At 46.8% G+C, this 26,529-nt stretch overlaps 1 protein-coding gene across 2 annotated transcripts in view; it reads right to left on the minus strand.

Moving 5' to 3' along the window:
- Positions 1-26,529, minus strand: part of GALNT2 (polypeptide N-acetylgalactosaminyltransferase 2) — a 199,330-nt gene that overhangs the window by 9,655 nt on the left and 163,146 nt on the right. For both annotated transcript variants that reach the window (XM_044757699.2, XM_070491500.1), the window contains 8 exons: positions 24,547-24,668; positions 22,289-22,376; positions 18,181-18,268; positions 16,932-17,035; positions 12,894-13,020; positions 6,163-6,255; positions 5,777-5,860; positions 3,561-3,687 (listed from right to left, as the gene is read on the minus strand). In XM_044757699.2, coding sequence (XP_044613634.1) covers positions 3,561-3,687; positions 5,777-5,860; positions 6,163-6,255; positions 12,894-13,020; positions 16,932-17,035; positions 18,181-18,268; positions 22,289-22,376; positions 24,547-24,668 — 833 coding nt within the window. The remainder of the gene's footprint in view (positions 1-3,560; positions 3,688-5,776; positions 5,861-6,162; positions 6,256-12,893; positions 13,021-16,931; positions 17,036-18,180; positions 18,269-22,288; positions 22,377-24,546; positions 24,669-26,529) is intronic.

Below are 26,529 nucleotides of genomic sequence, written 5' to 3' on the forward strand. Positions count from 1 at the left end.
CTTACCCTCTCATTTCTCATCCATGTGGCACACTATTCAAAAAAGTGGCCCTTTCCATCAGTTTGGACAGACTTACTCACAGCAGGTTTACGAGGCGGAGCATCTGCTGCAGCAGCCTGAACCCTGGCATTCTGTCTCCTCCACGACCGCACTCCCTAGTACGGCGGTCACGAGCCACACATGGCTATTTAAATTAATTAAAGTTAAATAAAATGAAACTTCACATCCTCAGTCACACTAGCCACATTTTGGGTGCTCGTAGCCACATGTGGCTGGTGGCTACTGTACTGGATGGTTCTGATCTAGAACATTCTCACCATTACAGAAAGCACTATTGGACAGTGCTGATCTAGAAAGGTGATCTCTGGGCCTCAAGCTGGTCCATGGAGAAAGGTGTCCCCAGGTATGCAGATGAAAGTATACCACGTCCTTGTACACCCTCACTTTTACCTGCTGTGTCCTCTCCTGCTAGAAAACCCTCGCCACTCAGCTGCTCATTTAGAATCACCCACTTTGGGAGCTTTCAAAAACCCTGATGCTCTCTGACCGCAAACAAATTAAATCTGGCTTTCTGGGCACTTGACCCAGCCACAGCATTTTTTAAAAGCCCTTGAGTCTACCGCAGCGTGTAGCCAGTGGAGGAGGACCTCGAGCCCCTGGACAAGCAGGGCTGTGTCTCTCGTCTGTGATGCTGAGGGCCAGCACAGCAGGCACTCAGCAAGTTTGCTGAAAAGGAAGGAGAAGCCCCTGTGTGAGAAGAGTAATGGTCTCACGATAGCGAAAACGAAAAGGAGGAGAACAAGAGAGGGGGTGAAGCGCTCTGCACGTGCAATCCTGTCTGCTCTTCACGACAGCCCTGAGCTGCACACTGGAGTGTGCAGACACGGAGCTGAGGCTGTCTGGGCATGGTCTAGGCTGGGCCACGACACAGCACTGTTACCTCTGTACACAGCTGGGAGCAGCCCCCTCTGGGTGGCCTCCTACACTGTCCCAATCTACTTCCTCCCCAAAAGGGCATCCTGAGAGAAGCTCCCCACCAATGAGCTCCAGTGCCTATGAATATGTTGACTATAATTTATTGTCCAAACCAAGGTCCCCTTGAGACTAAAGGGGAGGCTGTTAAAAATTACATGGGGGCCACAGGAGTAACTGGCAATGTGCTGGGCAGGCCAGGATGTACCATGTCAGCCTACCTATGGGCTTGCAGAGAGCAGTGCTCAGGGGCTCAGAGACCAAGTTCTGGGCAGGATCTGGGGAGCAAGAGCCACAGCCACTTGCCCTCCTCCTGAGGGGAAGGTGGGGGTGACCACACAGGCAGTGGTAGCCTGCTGCCCAGCTGCCACGGGCTTTTATTACTAGCTGTGAGGTAAAAGGTGCAGTCCGTTCCCTGAGGCCATGCTGAGCCAAGAACAGAGCCCAGGGCAGCCTGAAGCTGGCTGCCTGAGCCGCAATGATGGCATGGGGCGGGTCCTTTCGGAAGAGTCAGCACACCTGCTTATTTTAAATGTTCTATAGAGGAAGACCTCTCCTTCCCAGGAGATCTGCTGAAATATAAAGGGCTGACCCCTCTAACCTTCCCTGAATCATCAGAACATTGCAAATGTGACAGAGGCAACCCCCAGTAATTAAAAGGGGGAGGTGAGACCAACCTGGAGTAATAAAACACCTGAGAGTAGAGATGGTGAGTAACTCAGGTTAGCACCTGTTTTGTGATAGACACACCACAGGGAAGCGGCACCTACCCCCATAAGATTCTCCAAATTTATGAATTAACGCTGTGTTACCAAACCCCGAAGCATTGCATTTCTGATGTAGATTAAACTGAGCTTCTGGAGAATTAGATCCATCTAATTCTGAAGTGTTCTTCTTCACAAGGCTTCACTCTTCCGAGGATGAAATTTTAGTATTTTCAGTAAGGTTATGGACGGAAACAGATAAAAATGATCTTTCCCTGTACTCACTGCTGTCCCACCTCACAGTGAAGCCCCAAACTGTGCAGAAAAACATCTTCATGCTTAGTCTAGAAGGAACAGTCTCTGTATGGCTTTTTGCTGTCAACCCTGTACCAGAACAAGAATAATAACAACACCCCTCAGCCTTGCATCGCTGCCTGTGACATGAGAGCCCAAGTATGTCACGCAGACCGCCTGGTTTCCCAGCAGTTAAAACCACATTTAATCTCAGTGCCTCAGACCAAAGGGTAGACAAGGACACAGAAACATTGCTGGCAGGAGTAGCACCTTCCCTTCCTCCTTTCTGGAGCCCACAAACACTGCCTGCCTCTCCAATCCCTCTGCTCTTCCCTCCTAGACACTCTCTCCCTCATCCCTCTGACGGGTTCCTCCTCCCAAGCCTGCATCTACTATCTGGAGGGCCTGGGACAAGAGTACAAATGGGGGCCCACATACCGTAGGTTTAAATACTAAAAATTCATAAATCAAGCTGCACCCAGAGGCTGGATGTGTGCTCACCCAAAGCATCCTCGAGAGATAAAGGATGTCCTCTAAGGACAGAGGAGAGACCCTGGGAGCCTGGCTGCGGCGTGCACGTGCCAGGCCAGCCCTGGACAGCGGCCTGAAGCTGGAAGGGGACTGCCTTCCCTCCCTTGTACCTCACTTGTCTAATTTAGGATGTCCAGGCCATTCCAATCAAGTACAAAAACGACAGCACTGAGTGGAGAACAGAGGCAGAGTACCTGGGGACTGCCATCAGCCTCGACACTCCTTGAGGATTTGGGACAGCCAACTTCACACAAAAGCAGGCAGCCTCTTTTAAAAAGAGTCCTATTCAAATAAGGTTCTGGGATTAATACATCCAGGATATACCGAGTTAAACTGCCTTTTCCTTTAACTGCAGGCCCTCTGAGAGTCAGGCACATTTTCAAGGAGATAAGAGTACAGCACTGCCCGACGTTTTTTGTGTATGAGGCCCACATTTTACCAATACCTATTATTATCTCGTGGGAAAACCGCCTTCTGGAACCCACAGGCCACAGTTAGGCCTATCAGGGCTTCACTTACCTCTCTCCTTTCAGTGATGACAGAAAGTGGTGGGTTTTTATGCCTCTAGGAAAAGGTTGTGCGTGTGTCAAACTCAAGCAAGTAATTATTAATAGTTTATATATCTAAGCTATTATTATCTAATACGCAGGGAACAACAATGACTTAGCAGTAGCTGCAGTGACTGGGATTAAACACCTGTGAAGAAGGGCACACAGGCAGGTGTTCACAAGCACATTCAGGGACCAGGCGCAGACACAGGACAAGTACTTCGGGGATGAGCCCACACCACAGGGAGGACAGAGGGGGCAGGAAGATGATAAGGACAAAAGACTAAGGCCTGCAGCCCTGCAACCGTGCCTTGACAAAGGACCTCGATGCCTGAGGCTGATAACAGGCTCCACACATCAGTCAAGATCTGGGTCGTCCCATTTGATCCTGAGGCTGGTAGGAGGGTGACCAGCAGGAGCCAGGCCTTCCTCACAGACATCTCGGATCACAGAGGAAGGCGGCAGCAGGACTCTGGGCCTCCAGGTGCTCAAGTTCACCCCATGCACATACCTGGTTCCCCCCAGCATTGTGGCACTCATAAACTCCAACAACACCGTCAGCAAAGTGTCCCAGAGTGTCCAGGCAGTTGGTTCCCTGCTGCAAGGCCCCAAAAGCTATATCCTGATGGTCGGGAACCCTGGAAAACAACATGAGAATCGTCTGTCTAACTGCGTGGCACCAAGAGCTCCCTTGGCCCTGCCCTTGGCTCAGTGACTTCATCTGAGGCAGCAGGGACAATGAGAAGAGGGCCTCCACAGGCAGGGCTGTGGCACTGAGATAGCATTTCTCCGAGTTTCTGGATTTCTAACCAGAATTGAAGATTTTAAGTTGGACAAGTATTCTTTCTATTCCCTATCAGGGAAACTGCTTTGGAAAGGAAAAGCTCCTATTATCTTCAATGTCAGTCTGTTGAAAGTCATTTAGGAAAGCAATTAATGTGGTCAGATCCTGTTGCCCGGAACTTTCCAGTAGACTTAGTATTTGAGCTTTACCTTATAGACGGGAGAACCTTGGTGGATTAGTTGGGGAGCCTGATACAAACAAAGGAAGAGAGCACAGGTAGGGCAACATGCTTTAGGACCAGAGCCAAATTTGACCCTGCCTTTGCCACGTGCCAGCTGTGGGATCTTTCAGACACACTCTCTCTCTAAACCTCAGTGCCCTCTTCCACATGGTACCTCCTAAACAGGTCTGCTGCAAGTATCACATAAAACATTTCATTTTAAGCATTCAGCCCAGAGCCTGGCCCACAGGAAGCACTCAGTAAATGGCAGCAATGATTACTGACATAAACAGTTGGTGTCTCCCTGGCCCTCGTGGACGGGGAAGCAGATTTACCCACTGGTGTGGCCTGAATGCTTCAGATGTGGTCTGAAGGGGCACAGGGCCAATGTCACCCAAAATCATGGGTGACCCCAGGGTGCAACTACCCACCAAGCCAAGATGAAGCAAAGGGCACCATTATGGGGCTATGAAGTGCTGTGAGGCCCCTGATCAGCCAGGTGGAGACGGTGACCAGGGGCTTCCTACTGGTGACCACCACTGTTCTCAATCTCCAGAGAACGCCATCCTCACAGAGGGGACTAACGGAGAACATTCTGCTCTTCCCTCCTCCTCCTGGGGAGTAGGGGGGCATGGTGTCTCTTATTACTTTAAAAGCAGAGGAAATATTCCAAAGAGCAACATAAGTGAACAGCAGTGATGAGGCGAGGCCGGATTACCTAACTCAAACAAGTCTCCCTAACAAGGGCTCTGAAGGAGCCATGAGCGCAAAAGATAACAGTGGGGATTCCCGCATTCTGAGTTAGAGATATGTGACTCGCTGTAAAATGCTCTAGAAATACTGAGAATAAGGAAGGTGCCATATTAAGGCAGAACCCGTTTGGCAATCCCTTTAAGAAGATGAAGCTCAGATGGACCCTGAAGGCCTGCAGACCTACAGGTCCTCTGATGAGGGCATCAGGGCTCCCTGAGGACACAGAGCTGCATTAATTTAAGATGAAAGGCCCAGTGTAGAGAGAAGGCTTGGAAGAGTATTTCTGCCATCATCAATCCTCCTGGAGGGAAAGAGGGTGCCAGCACTATTATTCCTATTTCACACAAGGTACAAACCAGCCCGGAGCAGAGAGGCACCGTGGGCAGCTGCCCGAGGCACTGTTGGTGCCCAAAGGAGGGGCAGCCGCACCTCACGAGCAGAAGCAAAGAGGGAAGTGATGAGCTGAATCAGTCTTCAGTCTCTGCCTTCTCAGTACTGGTCCTCTGCTCCCAACACACACTAACTAGGATAAGAGGCGCAAGGAGGGGAGGCCACAGGAGCCAGAACAGGGAGCTGCTGGGCAGGGAGGGAACAAGGGCTGATAGCACAGAACACACACCCGGGAAGGCTGGGAACTGCTCTTTCGGCCTGATCCACACAGAACTGGTTAGACAACAGTCCTCTGGGTCACTTAGCCCCTATCATCTTACCACTGGGGTCTAAGAAGCTAAGCGAGGTGACACTTTGGGATTATTTCCAGGTCTATGAAGAATGGGACAGTAACTCAGCAGGAAAGAGGGCAGGAAGCCCCAGTTCAGAGAGCACATTCTCAGGGATGCTGGGGGTCAGCTGTGGGTGAGGACATGTAGCTCTCACAACCTTCACACCACTTCTGGAGGCCTCGCCACCCCGCTGACACTGGTCGTTCCTAAGCTCTTACAAAGTGAAATCCTCAGGTCCCTGGGCTTACCTTAATTCTGGATAAACATTTTCAAGGTACCATTTGAAAGGCTTGCAGCTAAGTTTCTTCCTAAGCTCCAATCGGCTCTGGATGCTGGAGAAGAGAGAAACAAGATTCCTTTACAAGTTTTAAGAATGGATGGGCTCTCTACATCAATCTTGGAAATCTGCCAATGAGAACAGGGTTGGGCAGGTGGTGGAGCTTGGACTGTCCACACTCCTGTCCCTGTGACTCTGCCTCACCTCCCACTGCGGGTCGTCACACGGCCTTGAGCAGACGCCCCCCACTTTGACACTGGGGTGGCTGTTCTTAACTCTGGCCACAGAATGGTTCTTGGGGTGCAACCCCCAAGGATCCCAAACCAAGCTCCATGAAAGGGCACAAATGACACTCACTTCCCGTAAGGAACATTTCTGGCAGAAGGCACTGCTGCATAGTAGAAATTTTTGTATTCATCCATCCAGACCTCCGCTGCCCGGCGGGTGTTCCTAGAAACAAAATAGGTCTCCTTGAGCTGCTATTGGCTTGCTTTCTGTCAGCATCACTCCGTTTGCACTTGTCTGCCTGGAGAGCTACTAGGAAGGTCCTTCTCGGTGGGCTGGCAGCTTTGGCAGTGATGCAGAAAGCAGGCTGTCCCCACTCAGCAACCAGGGCTGTGTTTGTGAGCAGCTGGCACTCATTCGGTGCTTGCTGAACAAACAGCTCGCTTTCTCATCTTTCACAGAACACAGGTTATCAGAGAGCAAGTCTGAGTTAGAATTACAGCACAGGCAGGTGTTTTAAAGAAGGGACTGGGGCTGTACCATCAAGAAGGACAAAAGAGAATTACTCTGCGATAACTTGTGTTCTGCATCCACAGATGCTGGTACAGGGAGCACAGCCAAGGAATCCTTGTCCTGTATGGCCTGCTTCATTGTGGCTGCAACAAGGGCAAATAGCTGTGGGAAAAAAGTTAAGACTAGATAAGAGTTACTATTAAAATGGCTTTCTTTTCTGCAGACCTGAGCTGAGAGTGTCCTATCTGGATAAGGAATAGTGATATGAGGGGGACAACAGCTTTATGCCCCACACCTGGGGCTCCTACCACACCGCTGGAGGGGCAGCACAGACAGAACAGGCTTTTCTGGAAGGCAAGAAAACCATGTGCTTAAATCTCAAAATCAGGGTGAGAACCTAATTTATGATCAATAAGCCCCAGAACAGTTACTTCTGAATGTGCGACATACACTGAAGGCTGCCACGCGCAGAGGCCTCAGCCCCTTATCCTGCGACGCTCTTCTTAAACCACCTGTGCAGCAGCGAGGGTGCAGCCGCTTCAGTTCCAATCCCAGACTCAGCTCACAGGGGCTCACAGCTCGGACTCAGAGCCAACCCTCCTGAAGAGCCCATTACAGAGGTGGCGGTCTGTCCTCCCATGACAAATATACTAGGGATGCAATGCTCACCTTTTAAAACAATTCCTTTTCTCCACCAAAAATGTCTCTTCTAAATGGTGAGCCTTTCAAATTATCTGAGTTACAGTTATTAAAATAATCTGGGGATGGACTGTTGTTTAGAATGTCATTTAAGAGACAGACAAGACAATATGAATGTACCCATCCTCTGATCCAGCAGTTTCACTTCTAGAAATTTTCTACCTCAAGGAAATAATCAACTGGAATGAAAACATATATGTGAAAATATGCTCACTTCAGCATTGTTTTTTTTTTTCCCTGTTTTTCCTCCCCAAATCCCCCCACTACATAGTTGTATATTTTAGTTGTGGGTCCTTCTGGTGGTAGCATGTGGGACATTGCCTCAACGTGGCCTGATGAGCGGTGCCATGTCCGCGCCCAGGATCTGAACCAGCGAAACCCCAGGCCGCCAAAGCGGAGCACGTGAACTTAACCACTCGGCCATGGGGCCGGACCCTTCAGCACTGTTTATAAGGGCAAAAATTAGCAACTATATGACCACCAACAGGGAAGTGATCAAACAGACTACTCTGTGGCCATTAAATATACCAGTGTCCATGGAATGATGTCCTTGACTTGTTGGGTGATAATTAAATAGATTAAAGAACAGCACATAGTAGATATGTGGGTGGAGGGAGAAGGGGGGAAGAGAACGGGAGGGAGCGCCAGGGGGAGAGAGTGAGAGATGAATTCACCAAAACAGGAGAGGGCTATCTTTGGTAATAAGGTTGATGATTTTTTACTTTCTCTCTGTAAAAAAAAAACAAAACATAGATATGACAATGAGTTTTTAAAGATTTAAAGTGCTGGGGATACTGGATCATAAGTATCATTTCTCAGAAGAGCCATTAAATATTCTAACAGGGATTTCAGGGTCTTGCCAGGTGACCTGTGCCTTAACCTAAGCCCAGGCAATCTCCTCAGCGGCTATATGACGTCAGTCCTCTGGGACTGGGGCTCTCCATCAGTAAATGAAAGGAGACACCCCCAAGGTCTCCTAGGTCCCTTTCAGCCCTAATGGTTTAAAGGTTGTATGAATTCCAATCACACAGTGATTCTAAATCACCTAAATTGTTAAGGGATTAAGTCATTTCTTAATTTCTAAATGCAAAGCAACTTTTTTCCTGTCTAGTTAACAGAAAAATGAGGGGCCGGCCCCGTGGCCGAGTGGTTAAGTTCGCATGCTTCGCTTCGGCGGCCCAGGGTTTTGCTGGTTCCAACCCTGGGCGCGGACATGGCGCCGCTTGTCAGGCCACGCTGAGGTGGCATCCCACATGCCACAACTAGAAGGACCCACAACTAAAAAAAATACACAACTATGTGCCAGGGGACTTTGGGGAGAAAAAGAAAAAGAAAACCTAAAAAAAAGAAAAAAAAAAGAAAAATGATATGTATGTAAGTAGCCTCAAAGAATAACCTTCATGTGCTACTGAGTGCTAAGTTTCAACTCCTTCATTCAAATATTTATTAGGAACATTCTAGATGCTAGAGACACAGCGGCCCCCAGAGAGGTCCAAGGTCCACTCGCAAATCCAGGTGCTCCTCGTCTTTGCCAATTCCCTCCCCACAACCCCCCCCCCCCACCTGCCTCCCTGCCCCAGTGAAGATAAAATAGTTAGACCAGGAAGCAGGCATGAGAGAGAAGACATGTAATTCAAACTGGCCAGTTATTCTGCTTGGTGGCGATAACAGAAAAAAGTTTGATAGGAAAATAAGTTTAAACCACTAGTTTCTTGTATTTAGTTTATTTGATTATCACTCAGCATGAATAACTGAAGTCTCACCATTACCTGCTAAGCCTAAACCCAAATACCCAACTATGGGGTCTACCCCCACCACTCTGCTCTTCCGCCTGGACTTGCCCTGGCCTTCAGGTAAACTCTAATCCACAGGAGTACTCAAGCACACATAGCACCCTCCAAACAGTGGTTCAAGAGGCTTGTAAGAAGCTAACTGGAAACGTAGCTGTGCAATTAAAGGGAAGAAACCATCCCACTGTTCACTCTCAGCAGATCTTAAGGGATGCGGCTGCCACAACCAAAGATATAAGAATTTGTAGGTGCATCATCACTGCAGTCTTTCTAAAGTAACAGGTGCCCACGTGGTACACATGCGGTGGCAAAACCAGGTAGGACTCCACTCCGGCTACTTGCTCCATCCCTTCACTGGTCATTTACTCCCTCACTCATTCACTGACAAACTAACTACATAAATACGATCATCTTCTACATGCCATTCTACGACCTATTTCAGAATCTGCATCTCATTCCTGACTTCTAGCAACCTCAGGCACTAACTACACTTAGGGATAAAGATAAAAAGATCAATGTGTGACACTGACATGGACTCTGGAGCCACAGCGCCCAAGTCGAAAACCAGCTCTATCATTTTCTAACTGTGTAAACTTGGACAAAGGAACAGAACCACTCTGTGTCTCAGTTTCCCTTATCCCTCATATGAGCATTAATAATAGTACCTAATTCATAAGGTTTTATGAGAATTACAGAAGTCATTATTTGCAAAGTTTTTAGAACAGCCTGGCACACAACACACTCTAAATACAGCTATTGTTGTTAAGTCTCAATTTTTAGTTGGTGAAATACTTACACATTTAATGCCACATATTAGAGTAAATTAAAGACAACCTGGAACTGAAAAGGGACCTCAGAAACAATATAATTCCACCCATTTATCTTTTTATATGAGTCAACTGGGACAGAAGGCAGTGGAGGGCCTCACTGAGGTCTAACAGATCGTGCTGCCCCAGCACTGAAACCCTGGGTCAGTCTCTACTCCAGATCTCCTGTACACAGACTCCGTGGCTGTAAAATACAATGAAAAAGTTTCCTTTCTAAAAGAGTGCTTTAAAAAACAGTGTATACTGTTGGTGGAAATGCAAACTGGTGCAGCCACTATGGAAAACAGTATGGAGATTTCTCAAAAAGTTAAAAATAGAAATACCTTATGACCCAGCCATCCCATTACTGGGTATCTATCCTAAGAACCTGAAACCAGCAATTCCAAAAGTCCCATGCACCCCTATTTTCATTGCAGCATTATTTACAATAGCCAAGACGTGGAAGCAACCTAAGTGCCCAGCAACTGACGACTGGATAAAGAAGATATGGTATATACATACAATGGAATACTACTCAGCTATAAAAAAGGACAAAATTGTCCCATTCACAACAACATGGATGGACCTAGAGGGTATTATGTTAAGTGAAATAAGCCAGATAGAGAAAGATGAACTCTGTATGACTCCACTCATAGGTGGAAGTTAGCATATAGACAAAGAGAACTGAGTGGTGGTTACTAGGGGAAAGGGGGGCGGGGGGAGGGCACAAAGGGTGAAGTGGTGTACCCACAACATGATTAACAATAATGCACAACTGAAATTTCACAAGGTTGTAAATATCATAATCTTAATTAAAAAAAGGAGAAAAATTAAAAAAATAAAAAACTGTATAAAGCAATGTCTTGTGTATTTAACAGACTGTCTTCTGAAATCCCACCATTTGCCAGTAGATGGCACTGGCTTTGATTTAGGGTATTTCATGTGTCTATACAAGAGGCTTCTGGAAAGAATCTCATATTGCTCCAGGAAAAAAATGTACATATCAATGTTTGTTTGATTTTGTAGAACCCATCGGATAAGACCATATTTTTGCTTCTAAAAGAGAGCAAAAGTGAAATTTAGACAACATTCGGGAAGGCTATACTCTTTGAGAGAAGGTAACTTGGTTAGAAACATTATTTGATATTTGGCTTCTATTAAATTTCCCCAGAACTCAGATTCTCTATGCTAAAAATTCAGCTTCTATATAACACGCGTGTATTGTGTAATCTGTACTTATAAAGTTTTAAAACACTATTTAAAAGATATCCTAGGGGACCGGCCCTGTGGCCGGGCTGTTGGGTTTGCGTGCTCTGCTTTGGCAGCCCGGGGTTTCACCAGTTCAGATCCTGGGCGTGGGCATGGCACCGCTCGTCGGGCTATGCTGGGGCAGCATCATCCCGTGTGCCACAACTGGAAGGACCCACAACTTAAATATACAACTATGTGCTGGGGGCATTTGGGGAGAAAAAGCAAAACACAAAAACAAAAACCCAGAAGATTGGCAACAGTTGTTAGCTCAGGTGCCAATCAAAAAAAAAAAAAGACATCCTGGTCATCCCTCCCCGCCCATCCACTCCCACTCAACTCTAAAGCTTTGCTATTTCAATAGGGGCACCACATCAGCAAACCGTGTGACCAAGAGCCTGCATGTCACCGTCAATCTCTTGCTCTTCCTCTCCTGTCCTAGCCAGTCCATTAATAAACACTGCCTGCCCGAGAACGTAGCCGGAACCTGCCTGCATCGTACTGGTCACACCTCTGGTCCAGGCCACTCATCTCTTGCCTGGGCCTCTGTGACAGCTCCCAAAAGTAAGCCGCTCCAGATCCTGAAGTGGAGGGGAGGGACATTCACACTATCGTTTTATCCTGGCGTCACCTCCTCGTCCCCCTCCACTCATTGGCTAGAAGGACCTCTCTAAAGCTTAAAATCCCCAATTGCTTCCCCTGGCATTGAAACCACATCCAAAGTTTCCCACGACCTACAGGGTGCATGACTGGGCCTATCGAGCTCTTCCACCCTGTCTACAATCTTCTTGTCCTCTGGGCTCCTGTCATACTTGGTGTTCTGTTCCACATGTGTGCCAAACTCACCCTTATCTCAGTGCCGAGGATCTGCTCCTCCAGCAGGAGCGCTGCTCCCCAGGAGTCCACAGGAACCTCCTTCCCACCTTTCAGGTCTGAGACAAGCACCACCTCCTCAGAGGGTCCCTTTGTGTGCATGCCACTCCGCAAACTTCTCTTCCTCTGACCCTGTCATGCTCAACCACATTACCACATTTCATCTTTCCACGGCATTTATTAGTGTGTGAAATAACCTTATTTAGCTGTGCATGTGTTGGGCTATTTTCATCTCCCTGAGGCCTCGCTGGCTGGTTTGTACACTATTTCATCTTTAGCATCTAAAAGAATTCCCTAGGAAAAAATGTGGTCCCACGGACTGGTAATTTGCCATTTTCCTTCAGAAAGCTTTTCATCTGGCATCTTCACGTTTGCTAAAATATAGCTATTATCTATCATGAATCATATTTTTATATTGTGCTGTCTTTCAGGGTTGAATTTAGTATGATTAGACTTTAATATTGTTCATATATTGTACCTTGAATGGTAATCTGTAATAAAAACGTTTAAGTTTCTCTTCTTTAAAATAACATTTTCAGATAACATTTTTTGTTCTGAGCTTTCACATACGCAGAGATTCGTGCACCAACCACCACATCAGGATACATCACCCCCAAACACCCCTTGTGCAGCCCCTTCGCAGTCACACTCTCCTTATCCCGATCCCTGGCAACCACGGGTCTGTTTTCCATCACTGTAGTTGTGTCTTTCTGAGACAGCCCCCTACGTGGGATTGACAGTACATAACCTCTGAGACCAGCATATTTCACTCAACATAATGCCTGTGAGAGGCAGCCAAGTGGCTGTGTGTATCAACAGCTGTTCCTTGTCTTTGCTGAGTGGTGTCCCACTGAAGGACACTTGTTTCCATACAGCCCAAAGTCAACTCCTATCTGGGTGGCAACAATGTTCTTGTCCCTGTTCAGCCACTTACCGAGCGAAGACAGTACCGCTGCCACCGGGGAAAGTATACGGGTGCTGCTTGCGGAACACATGTCCCACGCGGCTACAGGGGATGATCTCCAGGCTCCCACCACACTGCCACACGCGGAACGAGATCTCTAAGGTGACGAACGAGACAGGGTGACTGATGGAGTCTGGGGCTGCTTTGAACAGGAGCTGCCCCAAACAGGGTGCAGACACCCACCCACCACCATCCAAGACACAGCTGATACTCTGGATCTCTAGGCTTCATGACACAATCAAGAAAGTATGTGCAGGTGGATGTGTTAATTGACTTGACTGCAGTGAATATTTCACAGTGGATATGTACATTACATCATCAAGTTGTACGCCTTAAAGACATACAATTTTAAATGTCAACTATACCTCAATAAAGCTGGAGAGAAAAAAAAAGACTGAATGAAAGAGCATACTTCAGTTCACTAAGTGGGTGTCTCCACAGCACAGAGAGTTGTTTAACAGAGGACATAAAGCTGTGTGGACAAAAAGAATAATTCACACCAAACAGACTACTCACATTGGGGCATTTACTTAGATCTTTAGCGCTGATCAGAATCATGGAAGCCAACTATATCTGTGTCACCAATTCCCATGTCTTCATTAAAGAATTCTATTCCAAATTAAAAAGAAAGTAATAAGGAGGATGTGGAAACATTTTTCAGATTCTGGACGGAAACCTCAGGACAAGAGTGATCCTTCAGTCTATTCTGAATATAAATGATGCCTGGCGTAACCATGTAAGTCACTCTATGATCACAAATATCGATTCATGGAATGATTGAACTGAATCCCTCACTAGCCAGCTTACACACACACCCTGCTCTGAGCATCTGTACTTGGGAGAAGCTTGCACATGGCTGACTTTCGGGACACACAGGCACCTGTCCTAATTGCCACCCATCCTGAGTAACTGTAGCCTGTGTTGGAGGTCCTACTGAATGGAAGCAACTGAGGTTAAACAGAAAAATCAAGGTGTAATATTCTGAAAGGTTAAACATTATTTTTCTGAAAGACTTCATGAGATTTTTATAAAGGGCTTTCCTCTACATCATTTTGCATCCCTAAGAACACACTGGGAGGCAAGACAGAATCTACAGAACTGGCAGTCACTGCCACCAATGCAGAATGATCAGAAGTAAGGTGGGATTACAACAGACCATGAAGTGAGCTGCTGGGTAAACCCACTAGACAAGCCCTTGTAGGGCAGCAGGTGCCCAGACAGCACAGCTAAGGGCACGTAATGCCCACTCAGGGGCAGAGCAGCAGGAGATTCTACTCAAATCTGGCAAACTAAAGTAGTTGGAGACACCTCCCTCACTGGGGAAGAACGACACCGCAGCTGGAGGGGACTTGAATAACCAATGCCTCGGAGTATTAAAAAACATCTGGTCACAACCATCCAAGCCCGTGCAGTGAAAGGTTTCTGACTTCCCTTCTTACAGTGTCCAATGAAACTCTCAATAAGAAGTTCTCTGTATTTAAGGAAATAAAATTTAAATACATATTTGCCTAAATGGAAAATTTAAGACCATGAGGTCATGGACTATTACAAATTGGGGCTTGGAAGGGCCCCTGGCTTCCACAGGGGTGTCTGTTAAACCAGTAAGGGATCCAGCCAGAGGTCTACTGGGAGATTTTTAAGGTCAAGTACAACTACAGTGATATTCAACTCTGATTTGCATGAGCCCTGAAGCGTGGGGATGATCATTCAAGACGACTTGGTGGCTTTTTAAAAGGCAGTTTGTTTGTGTTTGCATCTTGGCTCTGCTAACAACCAGCTCTGAGACCTGAGGTGAGACCTCAGTCCTCCAAGAAGGCATGAAATGAGATGATGCACTGGAAGCATCTGCCATTGGTCCTAATGCTGTGGGGACATGCAGAAAAGCACAAATAATTACCGCATGCAGCCTAACCTCTACATCTAATCACAGGGGCTCAGGACTAGGTTCTGTCCTCCTTTTTAACTGCCTAAATTAGACTTGCATTATTAGTCAGGGAAACTGGAAGCTCCACTGGTTTCGGTGGGCTGCACTTGAAGGAGGTTGTTTGAACGTTCTCAGGTGTCCTACATCCCGCCTCTCCCAACACATACCCGCACACGACACTTAGGCTAGACAGCTGCTGGGGGTGTGCACACAGCACCCAGAAAAAGAAGTCGGTGCAGTGCCAGGAAGAGAGAAAGACTCACATCAGGAACTCTTCTTGCTGAAATCCTCTGCCTGCCTAACCTCTGAGGAGAGAAGAGGATGCTTGAGAGTGGCCTTATCAGAGTAAGTCAAGGAGGGGGAGATGCTGCCCATGCCCAGGCAGGGTGGGCTCGGCCCTTCCTCCTTGTCCTCCCATTTGAGTCCCTTCCTCAAGCCCTTTATGGCACAGCTACATAAATATAAAAACCAGACCAACAATAAACTAGGTAACTAAAAAAAATTCTCTCCCCTCCCTCTGGTCTCTGGGCGACATGTCACATTTGATATTTAAATCAACACTCTTTCTACAGTATGACACAAAAGGCTGGCTGCCATGTCATTCGTCTAATCTCAGCTTTTTTGGGAAATGGTCATGTAAGTGATGTACTGTCCTACTGGGTGGTCCTGGCTGGCTTGATTTCTCCCAATCCATCAGGGGACGTCTGTGGAGCAAGGGTGACTCAGAATTCTCTTCAGAAGCTTAACAATTCTGAAACCTTCTGTGCTCAAGCAACTTCAATCCAAGTTCTGCCTACCTGTCAACATATCATTAAAAAGAAAACCAAAAGGAGTCCGACTCCTGGTCCTTTGTCTCAGTATAGCAACTGAGTCTAAAGAAACTTTCAACACCAAATCAAAGCAGAGAAATCCTCAACAGAAAGATGTTATTACTAACTTTAACACAAAACGAAGAGAAAAGTAATAGGCTAGTCTTGTCTTTTCTTTTAACCTAACAAAACCATCAAAGTCTCTGTTACAAGAAAAACTACTAAAAAATGACAGTGACATCCTTTTTCTTTCTCCTTTTCCTTGCCCCCTTCTTCCCTGGGGTATGTCCACCCAGGTATGTAATTTAACAGCATTCAATAGCAGAGAAGAATTGGGTCAGAGCCCCAAGCACTTGAAATTAACGGCCTCAAGTGAAACAAACAAAAACACCCTAAACAAACAAAGAAAACAAAAGAAGAAGAGTCTTTTTATCTTTATACAGTAAATATGATGCAGCGATCAACAAAGACCAAAATCTATAAAATTTCATTGCCACTAAACCTGGGTAAAAATGATCTGCATAGGTTACTTAAAAAAAAAATCAAACCAAATTAGAAACATTCACAAAGTGGTAAAGAAGGGATTAAACGCTGAGGCCTCTCTATCCATCTAATTTCCATGATTATAACTCAATCAATCACCAGAGCTCATTTCGCACTCTACATGGCTAAAAATGAATCCTGAGCCTGAAATGGTTCCCCCATCTTTGTGTGCTTGTTTTCCAAACCCTTGGATTCAAATGAAATTAAAGAGTTTGTATTTTCCTTCAAGGACATTTTCTGTATCTAGCATCCTGCATTCTTAGGGTGACATTTGTGTGTGTGTGTGCTGAGGAAAACTCACTTGAGCTAACATCTGTGCCAATCTTCCTCTATTTTGTATATGAGTCACTGGCACAGCATGGCTGCTGACGAGTGGTATAGGTCTGTGTCCAGGAGCCAAACGTGGGCCACTAAAGCAGAGTGGACCAAACTTAACCACTAGGCCATGGGGCCAGCCCCTCTTAGGGTGACATATTCTAATGCCCAACCCAAGACACTTTTAAGAGTGAAAGGGGTGCTATTTATACTGATATGGAGACTAATTATGTCCAATGAACTGTAATGTCTTAAAAAAGTTTTTCCAATTAGCACCCTGTATACCACAAACTCTTGCCTAACAGTCTCTTCAAAGCTCCTATTTTTCATTTCTATCCCTTTTGGTGGGCAGGAAAAAACCACGATTTCACCAGAATTGGAAACTTTTGGTATCTGAAGACACAGGCTCATACATACCCAGGTTTTCTCCTCCCCACACATCCATCATCATGTCATATTTCCCCAGTTCTTCAAAATAGAACTTATCCATCACGAACAATCCGCCAGCAATCATGGGGGTTCTAAAGAGGAAGAGAGGGTGGGAGGAAAGAGATGGAGAGGTCGAAGGTCAAGGTTAGATCACCAGCATTCTTATATCAAGGTCAAGTAAACTAGCTGACCTTAAAAATAACCGCACAGCATCATTCTTTCCTCAGAATTTTGGGTGCCCCTTTCTCTGCTTTACCACTGCTGTCTTTGAATGCCTCCCCCACTTCCCTGCTCAGATGCTCCCATGGTGCAAGGGGCTAGACCGAGTCTCCCCTGTGAGAGAGTGACCGCCAGGAACCCTCACTGACAAATGGACCTAGGCAGTACTCAGCCTTTCAGTGCCTCAGTTTCCTTAGAGGATTACAAAAAGTAACATGCGTGAAGCACTCAGCACACTTAGGAAATGCTCAACAACGTCAGCTGTCCTTAGCATTATCATTATCAGGGGGCACTCCATCTTCATTGTTTCTTCATCAGCCTGGGAAGGGTCAACAACAGGACGCTTACTGAGCCCCTACTTTCTTCCCAGTAGAGACACCATGGGAATTCCATGTCAGGTGCTGGAAAAGTCTAGGGCACACTGCAGATGCTGGATAAATGCTAGTGAGTGTATTTCATGTCAAAGTCTGCAGCTATGCTCTCACTTAACTGTGTGTCTACCCTGAAAAGCACCCCACATTTGTGCCCGGCCAGAGGTGCAGCCTGACAGCATGAATCCCACATATGGTCTGGGAATCCTAAAGCCAGGTGTAAATGGGTACGAGCTGCCTGCTCTGCAGGCACACAGGAGAGCGAGACCTGCTGAGGCAGGGCAGCCAATCAGGTAGGGCAGCAGTGCAGGGGCCTCATGCTGGCCTGGCTCACCGCTCTTCCCTGGTCCCTGAGGTCAATGTGGAGACCCTACGCTGCTGTGGAAAATGCTCTACATTGTAAACATGAAGGAACAGAGAGAACAGCAGGTTTGCCTTATATACAGGTTAGACTTCATTGAGCAAAAGAAATCTCAGAGTACTTTATTCTATGATGTGGTGGCAGATACTCCACCTGGAGCTAAGAAAGAGAAATGGGGGAGGGGAAGGGCAGAAGGTGACGAGCCTGACCAGGTATTCAGGGAATGCGAGGCCAAAGCCTGGGTTCTTACTTGTGAGGGGCCCCCCAAAGGAGGCCTGCCACTTACTTTATGGGGGCGACTGGGTTCCCCTGCCGGGATCTCCTCTGCTCAGGTGTCATGTAATCCCACTTGAACACCAAGTTCCAGTCAAAACCTGTCGGCCACAGACAAGAAACACAGAGTTGACAAGAACCAGCCGGTTGTTCCCAGCACCGCATCCCTCACAACTTAAAAATATTTCATATCTGGATGGGACTCATCGAAAATCAAAGAAAGAAAAAAAAAACACCCAAAGAAGATGTGGAAAGGAGAGAGTGACTGGGGTGGCGCTGGGGCTAGGAGACCAGTGAGCAGGGCGCACACTGAAATCTCTCCCCAGGGAGCTTACCGGAGGCAGAAGAAGTGGGCCAGGCTTTCCTACAGTTAAAATGTGTAAGAATAAACGAAATGAGCAGAGAAGTGGCACGTGTGTGTGACAGCACTGCACATCCAAGGGCTGTAAGGAGGTGAGAAAGAAGAGTGACTGGGATTAAAAAAAAACCTGTCCTTGTGGGGCTGGCCCCGTGGCCGAGTGGTTAAGTTCGCGCGCTCCGCTGCAGGCGGCCCAGTGTTTCGTTGTTCGAGTCCTGGGCGTGGACATGGCACTGCTCGTCAGGCCACACTGAGGCAGCGTCCCACATGCCACAACTAGAAGCACCCACAACGAAGAATATACAACTATGTACTGGGGGGCTTTGGGGAGAAAAGGGAAAAAAATAAAAATCTTTAAAAAAAAAAAAAAAAAAACCTGTCCTTGTGCGTCCAGCATTGTCCCAGAGCAACGGAACAGGGAGGGGACAAGATAGGCCTTGGCCTGTCAACTTGATCTCTTCAGTGTCTCTTGATTGCAACTGAACCATATTCAGGCAAGAATTGGTGTGGGGAGAGATAGGAGACAGAAAACTTTTACATGAAAATGAGCCAAAAGAAGGAGCAAAGTAAGCAAGCAAGCTTCAATTTCGGATAAGTTTGGCATTTGTCCCGGTTCACTTTTAGATTCCACAGGATGCTCAGGATGGCAAATTTCTGGCATTTGTAGGCACTTGTCCACAGTTCCTGGGTCTCGCCCTTACTCAGAAGGTCCCCTGCACCAAGCCCTGTGGCACCAGCACATGCCACCTAATGACACTCTCCAGACACATGAGGAGACCATTTCTCGGCAACATGCGGATTATCACACTGCATTTTCAAGGGTCTGACAGCCAAAACTAATTACTCCAGGGCCATCTATCCTCCAGTTCTGTGCCTCTTAAGCTCTCTGCCATCAGACTTTTTGTCAGTAGGGTTTGTGCAATGCCTAAGTTCGGGTTTCTTGTCTGTGTGCTCTGAACTCCGTGCTTGTCTGCCCTGATAGGCCTGGTGTCTGCAGCCTGAGGAGGGCAGGATGGGAGGCAGGGGCTCGCAGCCTCCTGGGCTGGACCAGCATGCTTCACAGCTCAATCAGAGATACAGGACCAAAAGGTCCCCCAGCTGTCACTGCAGAGCAGAGCAGGTCCAGGCAAAGAATGACTGGGTGGTTGGGGGCCAGTAACACACAGAGAGGAAACCGATACAGGCCTTATGCTGGCTGGCTATCCAGAGAGCCTGCCTCAAACACAACCGTGCCAACCCCAGACAAACGACAAACATCCTGGCTGTTTTACTAACAGAGAAGGCAAAGGCCTCAACCAACCTTGTTATAACATTACTCTCATTTTTTCAATGTTCATTATTGTTTTATTAATGTGGTCGCAAGAGATAAGATACAGTAGATTTTAAGAACCTGCTAAAAATGTCATCCTTGATATTTTCTTCCCATGGGATTTTGTAAAATGCTCTTAGACAGAATCTGACTGACGCAGCAGGAAGCCTGGACCCCACCGCAGAGCCCTTTGCTGTCCCTGCACCTGCTCTGACACAAGCAGCTGCTGTGGGAGAAAGAGCCCATTAAATCTCAGATCCTGCAACTCCCTGGGGGAATAAGGCACTCTGAACTGTCCCCCGTTCTGGATAGCTAGGGATCTGTCAAATCCTTCTCCCCGTTTGCTATGAATCTTTCTTGAATTTCGTTTCCCAATGTAGGTACAGACCTCCCAGCATGACTGACCTCTTTCTGAGGCCTTGGGAAGGGGGAGCTGCTTGGTCACAACACTGACCTCATGCCAGCCACTCTAATCCCTTCATGACGTTATGTGGCTGGCACAATTATCACCCCATTTCTCAGAGAGAGATCTCTGCAAGGGGGACAGGTGAAACAACTCACCCACTGTGACATGGCCCAAAAGAGGCAGGTACTGTCAAAGGTCTGAGTCTCACTAACCGTTTCCAGCACCCTGTTTTCTGAGGTTGCGCCCAAGTTTACAGTGTTACTGTCTTCTTTTTTTTTAAGTTAGACTGTCAGTCGATTCTCTTTCTGTGTGTCTGTCAGTAATAGTCCATCTTCTTCTAATCAGCTCAAATGTTAGGAGGTGGGAAGAAGAACCCCTTGTTTTACATAAAGAAACTGGGGTGCTGGACACCTGGAAGAATTCACTGACCTCAGGTATAAAGAATCAAAAGTGAACAAATTAGACAGACAGGAGGACAAGGCTCTGACATCTCTTTTAGCTGCTTACAGCAGTTTTCCTGCTTTCTTGGCTCCCAGCCAAGTTCTGAGGGGTGAGGCTGCCAACCAGCAGCGTGTCAGAGCTTGGAGCACTGACTATTGGTCTGTGGCAGAGCCCTGAGGAGACACGTCACCCTCTACACAGATACCCACAGTCCCAGGGACACAGGGACAACCAGTAGAGCCAGATGGAACATGACCAGCTCCTCAGAATGGGCTAGTGTCATTCCTGCGCATCCACGGGCAGCATGAAGCCCTTCATGAGACCAGCGGTTCTCCAGGAGGTCCAGGAACCCCTGCCCTAGGGTCCACAGACCCTTCCAAAACTACTTTCATATTTACATTAAGATCTTACATGCCTCTTTCAATCTCATTCTTTCAAAAGTTCACAGTAGAGTTTTCTGGAAGCTACAGGACATGGGATGTCGGCAGTCTGATGGACCATAGGGTGTGTACTTAAATCATCTTGTGTTTTAACACTTTCCCGGCTTTAATTTCAAATACAGCAAATGTTAATATACATGGCCCACGTGAACAAAAATTCTTCGGGGCCTTTGATAATTTTTAAGAAGATTAAAAGAGTATTAGACAAGGGGCTGGCCCCGTGGCCGAGTGGTTAAGTTCGCGCACTCCGCAGCAGGCGGCCCAGTGTTTCGTTAGTTTGAATTCTGGGTGCGGACATGGCACTGCTCATCAGACCACGCTGAGGCAGCGTCCCACATGCCACAACTAGAAGTTCCCACAACGAAGAATACACAACTATGTACCAGGGGGCTTTGGGGAGAAAAAGGAAAAAATAAAATCTTAAAAAAAGAGCATTAGACAAGCCACTCTGGGGGCTCTGTGGAGGGCAGAGTAGAACACGCCCGGAGACTGTGAGGACCAACAGGAGACAGGTGTGGTCACTCCGACACAAGGTCACCTGGAAGTGAAGCAGGATGTGTGTGGTCGAGGTGGGGAGGAGGGGCAAATACCAAGCCACAGTAGGGGTCATATCAGTAGGACTTGGTGACTAGTGAGCCTGGGTGGTGAGTGGGAGTCAGGGATGACCAGGTGTCCACCTGTATGACCAGGTAGATGGATTTGCCTCCCAGGAGACTCAGGCTATCCGAGGAGAGCTGGTGTGAGGAGGAGGGAAAGACGGCCTCCCCACTCCATCTGCACAAAACCTAAGCTCTGTGGCACTCCTCACACTCTGCCTGTCAGCTGTGGAGTCTCCTATCCCAGACACCTTGTCGGGAAGACTTAATCTTCTCTGATTAAAAATGACACCAAAACTGTATACTGAGCCACACGTGCAACAACAGCAATAGAAGGTCAAAGAGATGAGAGAAGCACAGGACACACAGGAAGCTCTTTAAGGGAAGCAAGGCTATCTTTCTCTCTTCACGAGATTCTACTTGTTGAGCACACAGACATTCTTTGCTTGGAGCACACGCACTGGGAGTGTGAATACTGCTGTTATTGTCACTGGTGACACCAAGAGAGAGCAGCGCTCAAACACTGTGTAGACAGGAAGAGCAAGGCAGGGTGACCAGGAACAGAACCTACCGCCTTTTAAGTCAGCGGATGCCCCCACGTACTGAAAGTTGTCCATGTTAATGACATCGATGATAGGCGACACAACCCGTGTTCTGTCCTAAGATAGAAATAAAGAAAAGAGTAGGGATCAAAACCAAAACAAAGAACCCCACCTACAAAAAGAAGGCTTTAGTGCTAGGCAGTTACTGTGAAGCCCAATTGTTTTTCTCACCACCTCCCCCCAGTGCCGTGGAGACCCCAGCCCTCCCTACCCGAAGGCCTTGCTTTCTGCCATCACCAGCGGCAGGGCCTATTCTGGCGGGAGGAGGCGCAGAGCTCGTATGCAGAGAGAAGTGCTCCCTGAGGAGACGCCACGGGCGGGGGGCAGTTGGGCACTTGTTCACTTAGCTGAAGGCAAGGACTGCACCCCTTGTCCCAGGGTTCTCTTCTGTTTCCCCAGATGTCAAAACTTCAACTACAGGGCAGCTTTCATTCTGACAGAATCTAAGCTCAGCTGGACTTACACATCAGTAGTTTGTGAGCCACAGTAAACCTCAGGGAGGGACTCCTGGCTCAGATGCCTGCACAACAAAAGCAATAATCTATTTCTACAGGCATATGAAGTGTGTGTGATGTGGAGACTATCAACGCTATTACAGCAGAAGTAAACCAAACTCACCAGAGAATTCCAGATCCTAAGTCTGTCTTACCCGTGATTCTACCAAACAAAAAAAAAGTTTTCTCATTTCTTTATGCCACACCATCATTGTTTTGTTAAGAGTTTGTGAACACAGGCCCTTTTAACTTGCCCTGCCCTCTTTAAATTCGGATGGTTGATGCTGGTGACACTGCCCTACGCCGACAGTCAACCAAAGAGTAAGTGCTTTCCTGAGCCATTTAAAGAAACTGTGTTAGCCAGAACAAAGACTTTGACAACGAAACTAGTAACAGGATCAGCAGAGCTAAGAACAAAACTCATCAGAGGAACACACTAAGAATATTAGAAAGTTCCAACACCACGCAGGTGCAAATTCACTGGGAGAAAACCCAGGGTGGTGTGCTGAGAGAAGAGAATAAAATCCTCATCGCCTGGCTCAGTCTGGACCTGGATATGGGAGTCAAAGAACACAATGTGGTCTACTTCTAAGTCTACTTCTTTGATTTCTTTTGATAGGACCGGAATTAGTGAAAATTACTGTTCTCAATTCTTCTATCCTTAATTCAGGAGGGGGTATCTGAAATAATTTGCACAGTCCGACTACAGAAGCAAGTGGCCTCATACACTCTGATGACTTGGGTGTGGCTTTCATGTTGCCTCTGTGTCTCCAGGAAACAGTGGGCAGAGTGAGAAGCTGGTAGTGGGGGTGGGGTGGGGTTCCAGGGTGGGTTCTTCTTTTAGCTTGCTGTGTGCATGTGTGTAAGATGGCTCAGGGATTTAGGGAACCCTGCTGTGCAATCCTGGCTCTGCCACTTGTATGGTTTTTGGATAATTTATTAAAGTTCCCTGAACCCCAGATGACAGACAGGTTCCTCATCTGTCAAATGAGCGTAACACTCAGATTAAAGGTAATGCTTAAAGTGTCTAGCATGTGGGCGGTACTCCATTGGTGGTAGTGAATGTTGTGATCGAAAGTACTAGTAGCTTGGGGTTATTTAGTATTTCATGACCCACTGCCCATTGGCTACCCTTGCTCTGCTGTAAAAAGAATGACCTGTTCATTTTCTGTTTCTTCAGGATTTTCATTAGGTTTGCTTTATTGCCCCAAGAAAGCTCTTTCTTAGTTGGGAGGAAAGAAAGTCAATAAAACAAGCAGAAGGCAAGAGAATGGCAAGAGAAATACTAGCAATGATGCTTTTATAAGACAGGCACACAGTGTGTCCATGGACCACCTGATGGCCTGAACCAGTCACTGTGTGGTCACAGCCACTCCCTCTCCCCCATGTGCCTGCAAGCTGGTCCTCACAGCAAGCAGCAGAACTGGAGGCGCTAACCTGCACCCCTCAGAGAGTAGCAAACACAAGTCACACTTGCTAGATGCAGGCACGTGTCCTAAGCACCTTGCCCCTTTGAGCTCAGAGAGTTGGTTGCAAAGTTGCAGGCAAGAAGGGAAGATCCTCCTAAGAAAAGGGCCATCTTAAACCAATCAGGGCTTCCCCAGCATACCTGCACCTCCTCCTCGTGAGATGATGTTTCTCCCTATCGATAGATTACTACAGTGAATAAGCACCCCAGAGGCACTTCTCCCCTTTTCAGCATCAAACAAAACCACACATGGGCCCGGCCTCACCTCAGCCACCCTCTCCAGAAGGGGCTCCAGCCAGTGCTCATTGCACTCGCAGTGACTGTCCAGGAACGTCAGGACCTTGGCCTGGGCTGCATCGGCTCCCCGGACTCGAGAGCGCATCAGGCCTGTGGAAGTGAGTTCAAGTCACATCAGGGGAGAGATCCGAGAGAAAAATGCAGGAATGGCACACCCAGCGCCTGCATGACACCTCCCCTCAGGCTCGGCAGCCCTCCTGCCAGGCAGATTTGAGGCAGACTTGTGTGGGAGGGTCAGTACTGCCCTTTGGTTACCAACACAGAGTTGTGTCAGAACTTTTTTTTTAAAGGTAATTAGATGACTAGGAAGACAACTTTCTGAGAACTACTGTCTTCTAAGAAAGGCCTTTACATTTATCAAGCAACCAAAATGTGGAACTTTTAAAATTACTTTCCTCTGACACAGCAACAGAGCTTTGTAATTAACTGGGCTACAGAAGGCGTCACCTACATACTTTAAGTGCTAATGATACTAATTTTAAAGGCGATAATTTAATGGTAAGAGTGTTGCAAATATCTTTGTCTTCTAAGATTTATCACAAACCAAATAACTTAAATGGCAAAGTCCAGTTGTTTGGCTTTTACACAAAATTAGTTACCCTATTGGTCAAATTACACAATTTATATACTTGTGATCTGTTAATAATATACATTTTTCACTATCACATGAAATCTTGCCATAAGTAGTATATTTACCCCTAGATGACGTGATCATAGATTGTTCTTGCTGTGTGTGCTGGGCTTTATATATGAAGACGATGCGACTATTCATAACCAGTGAGGACAAGAGTTTTAGATTTTTTTTTTGCTTTTTCTCCTCAAAGCCCCCCGGTACATAGTTGTATATTCTTAGTTGTGGGTCCTTCTAGTTGTGAGGACAAGAGTTTTAAGTTTCTTTTTACACAGTAGTCAAAATGGGTTTTCAGTGATTCTCACAGAGCTGCATGCTACAGTAGGGAAAAAGCCAAAAGATTTTTAGTTCTACTATTGCAAAGTAGCTTGTATTGGGCAAAGCCCTGCTCAAATAACAATCATAAACTCTGAGCTAAATAGAAAAAGCAACCAGTGGAAAGGGCTAGAGAGTAGCCAAAAGCAGGAAGGAACTAGAGGGGATTCAACCCTTAAAAGAAGGAAATCACATGGAATGAAATGCACGTTTACACGGCACTTCCTCTGAGGTTACTCTCCAATCCACTGTAATGCAGCTTTTTTGGCCTGAGATGTCAGAGGACAGAATTCAGAGCTTCTAGAGTGGCTGGGAACTGCAAGAGATGCTGGAAAGGATATAAGTCCAAAATCTGGCGATAACCTCCCATTAAATCCGTGGCTGACTCCTGAATCTGCAGACACAGGGGAGACCCCAAGGAGTCCATGAAAAGAAGCAGTTAGAAGGCAGAAAGAACTGAGATTTCAGCTGGTATCCACTGCAGAGATACAAAGTTTGGAACTTGAGTCCCGTCAAGTTGGAAAGGTTTGGTAAACACCCAGTTCTACAGAAACTCCAGAAGGAACACACTTAGGAATACAGACTATGTCTCAAAAATAACGGATTCTCCCAAGATATACTCATTCGAGCAAAGTACAAAAACAAGTCTACGCAAGTTCAAGGTCATCAGCCAGTAATCTAACTGCCCAATATAACAAAGATCAACACTCTTTAGAGAAGGATAACAGAATCCAGTATTTCTACAACATATCATTCACAATGTCCATTATAAAATAAATAATTACTAAACATGAGAAGAAATAGGAAAATGTGATCCATACCCAAGAAGAAAAAAGCCAATAGAATACTCACCCTGAGATGACCCAGATGTTGGAGTTAACAGATGAGAGTTTAATGCACCTATAATAACTATGTCCAAGAACTTAAAGGAAATGATGGTTGTAATGAGTGAACAGATGGGGGAATCTCAGAGAGAAATGAAAAGTATAAGAAAGAATCAAATGA

This window comes from Equus asinus, chromosome 2, assembly GCF_041296235.1.
Source record: "Equus asinus isolate D_3611 breed Donkey chromosome 2, EquAss-T2T_v2, whole genome shotgun sequence".
NCBI classification, from domain to species: domain Eukaryota; kingdom Metazoa; phylum Chordata; class Mammalia; order Perissodactyla; family Equidae; genus Equus; species Equus asinus.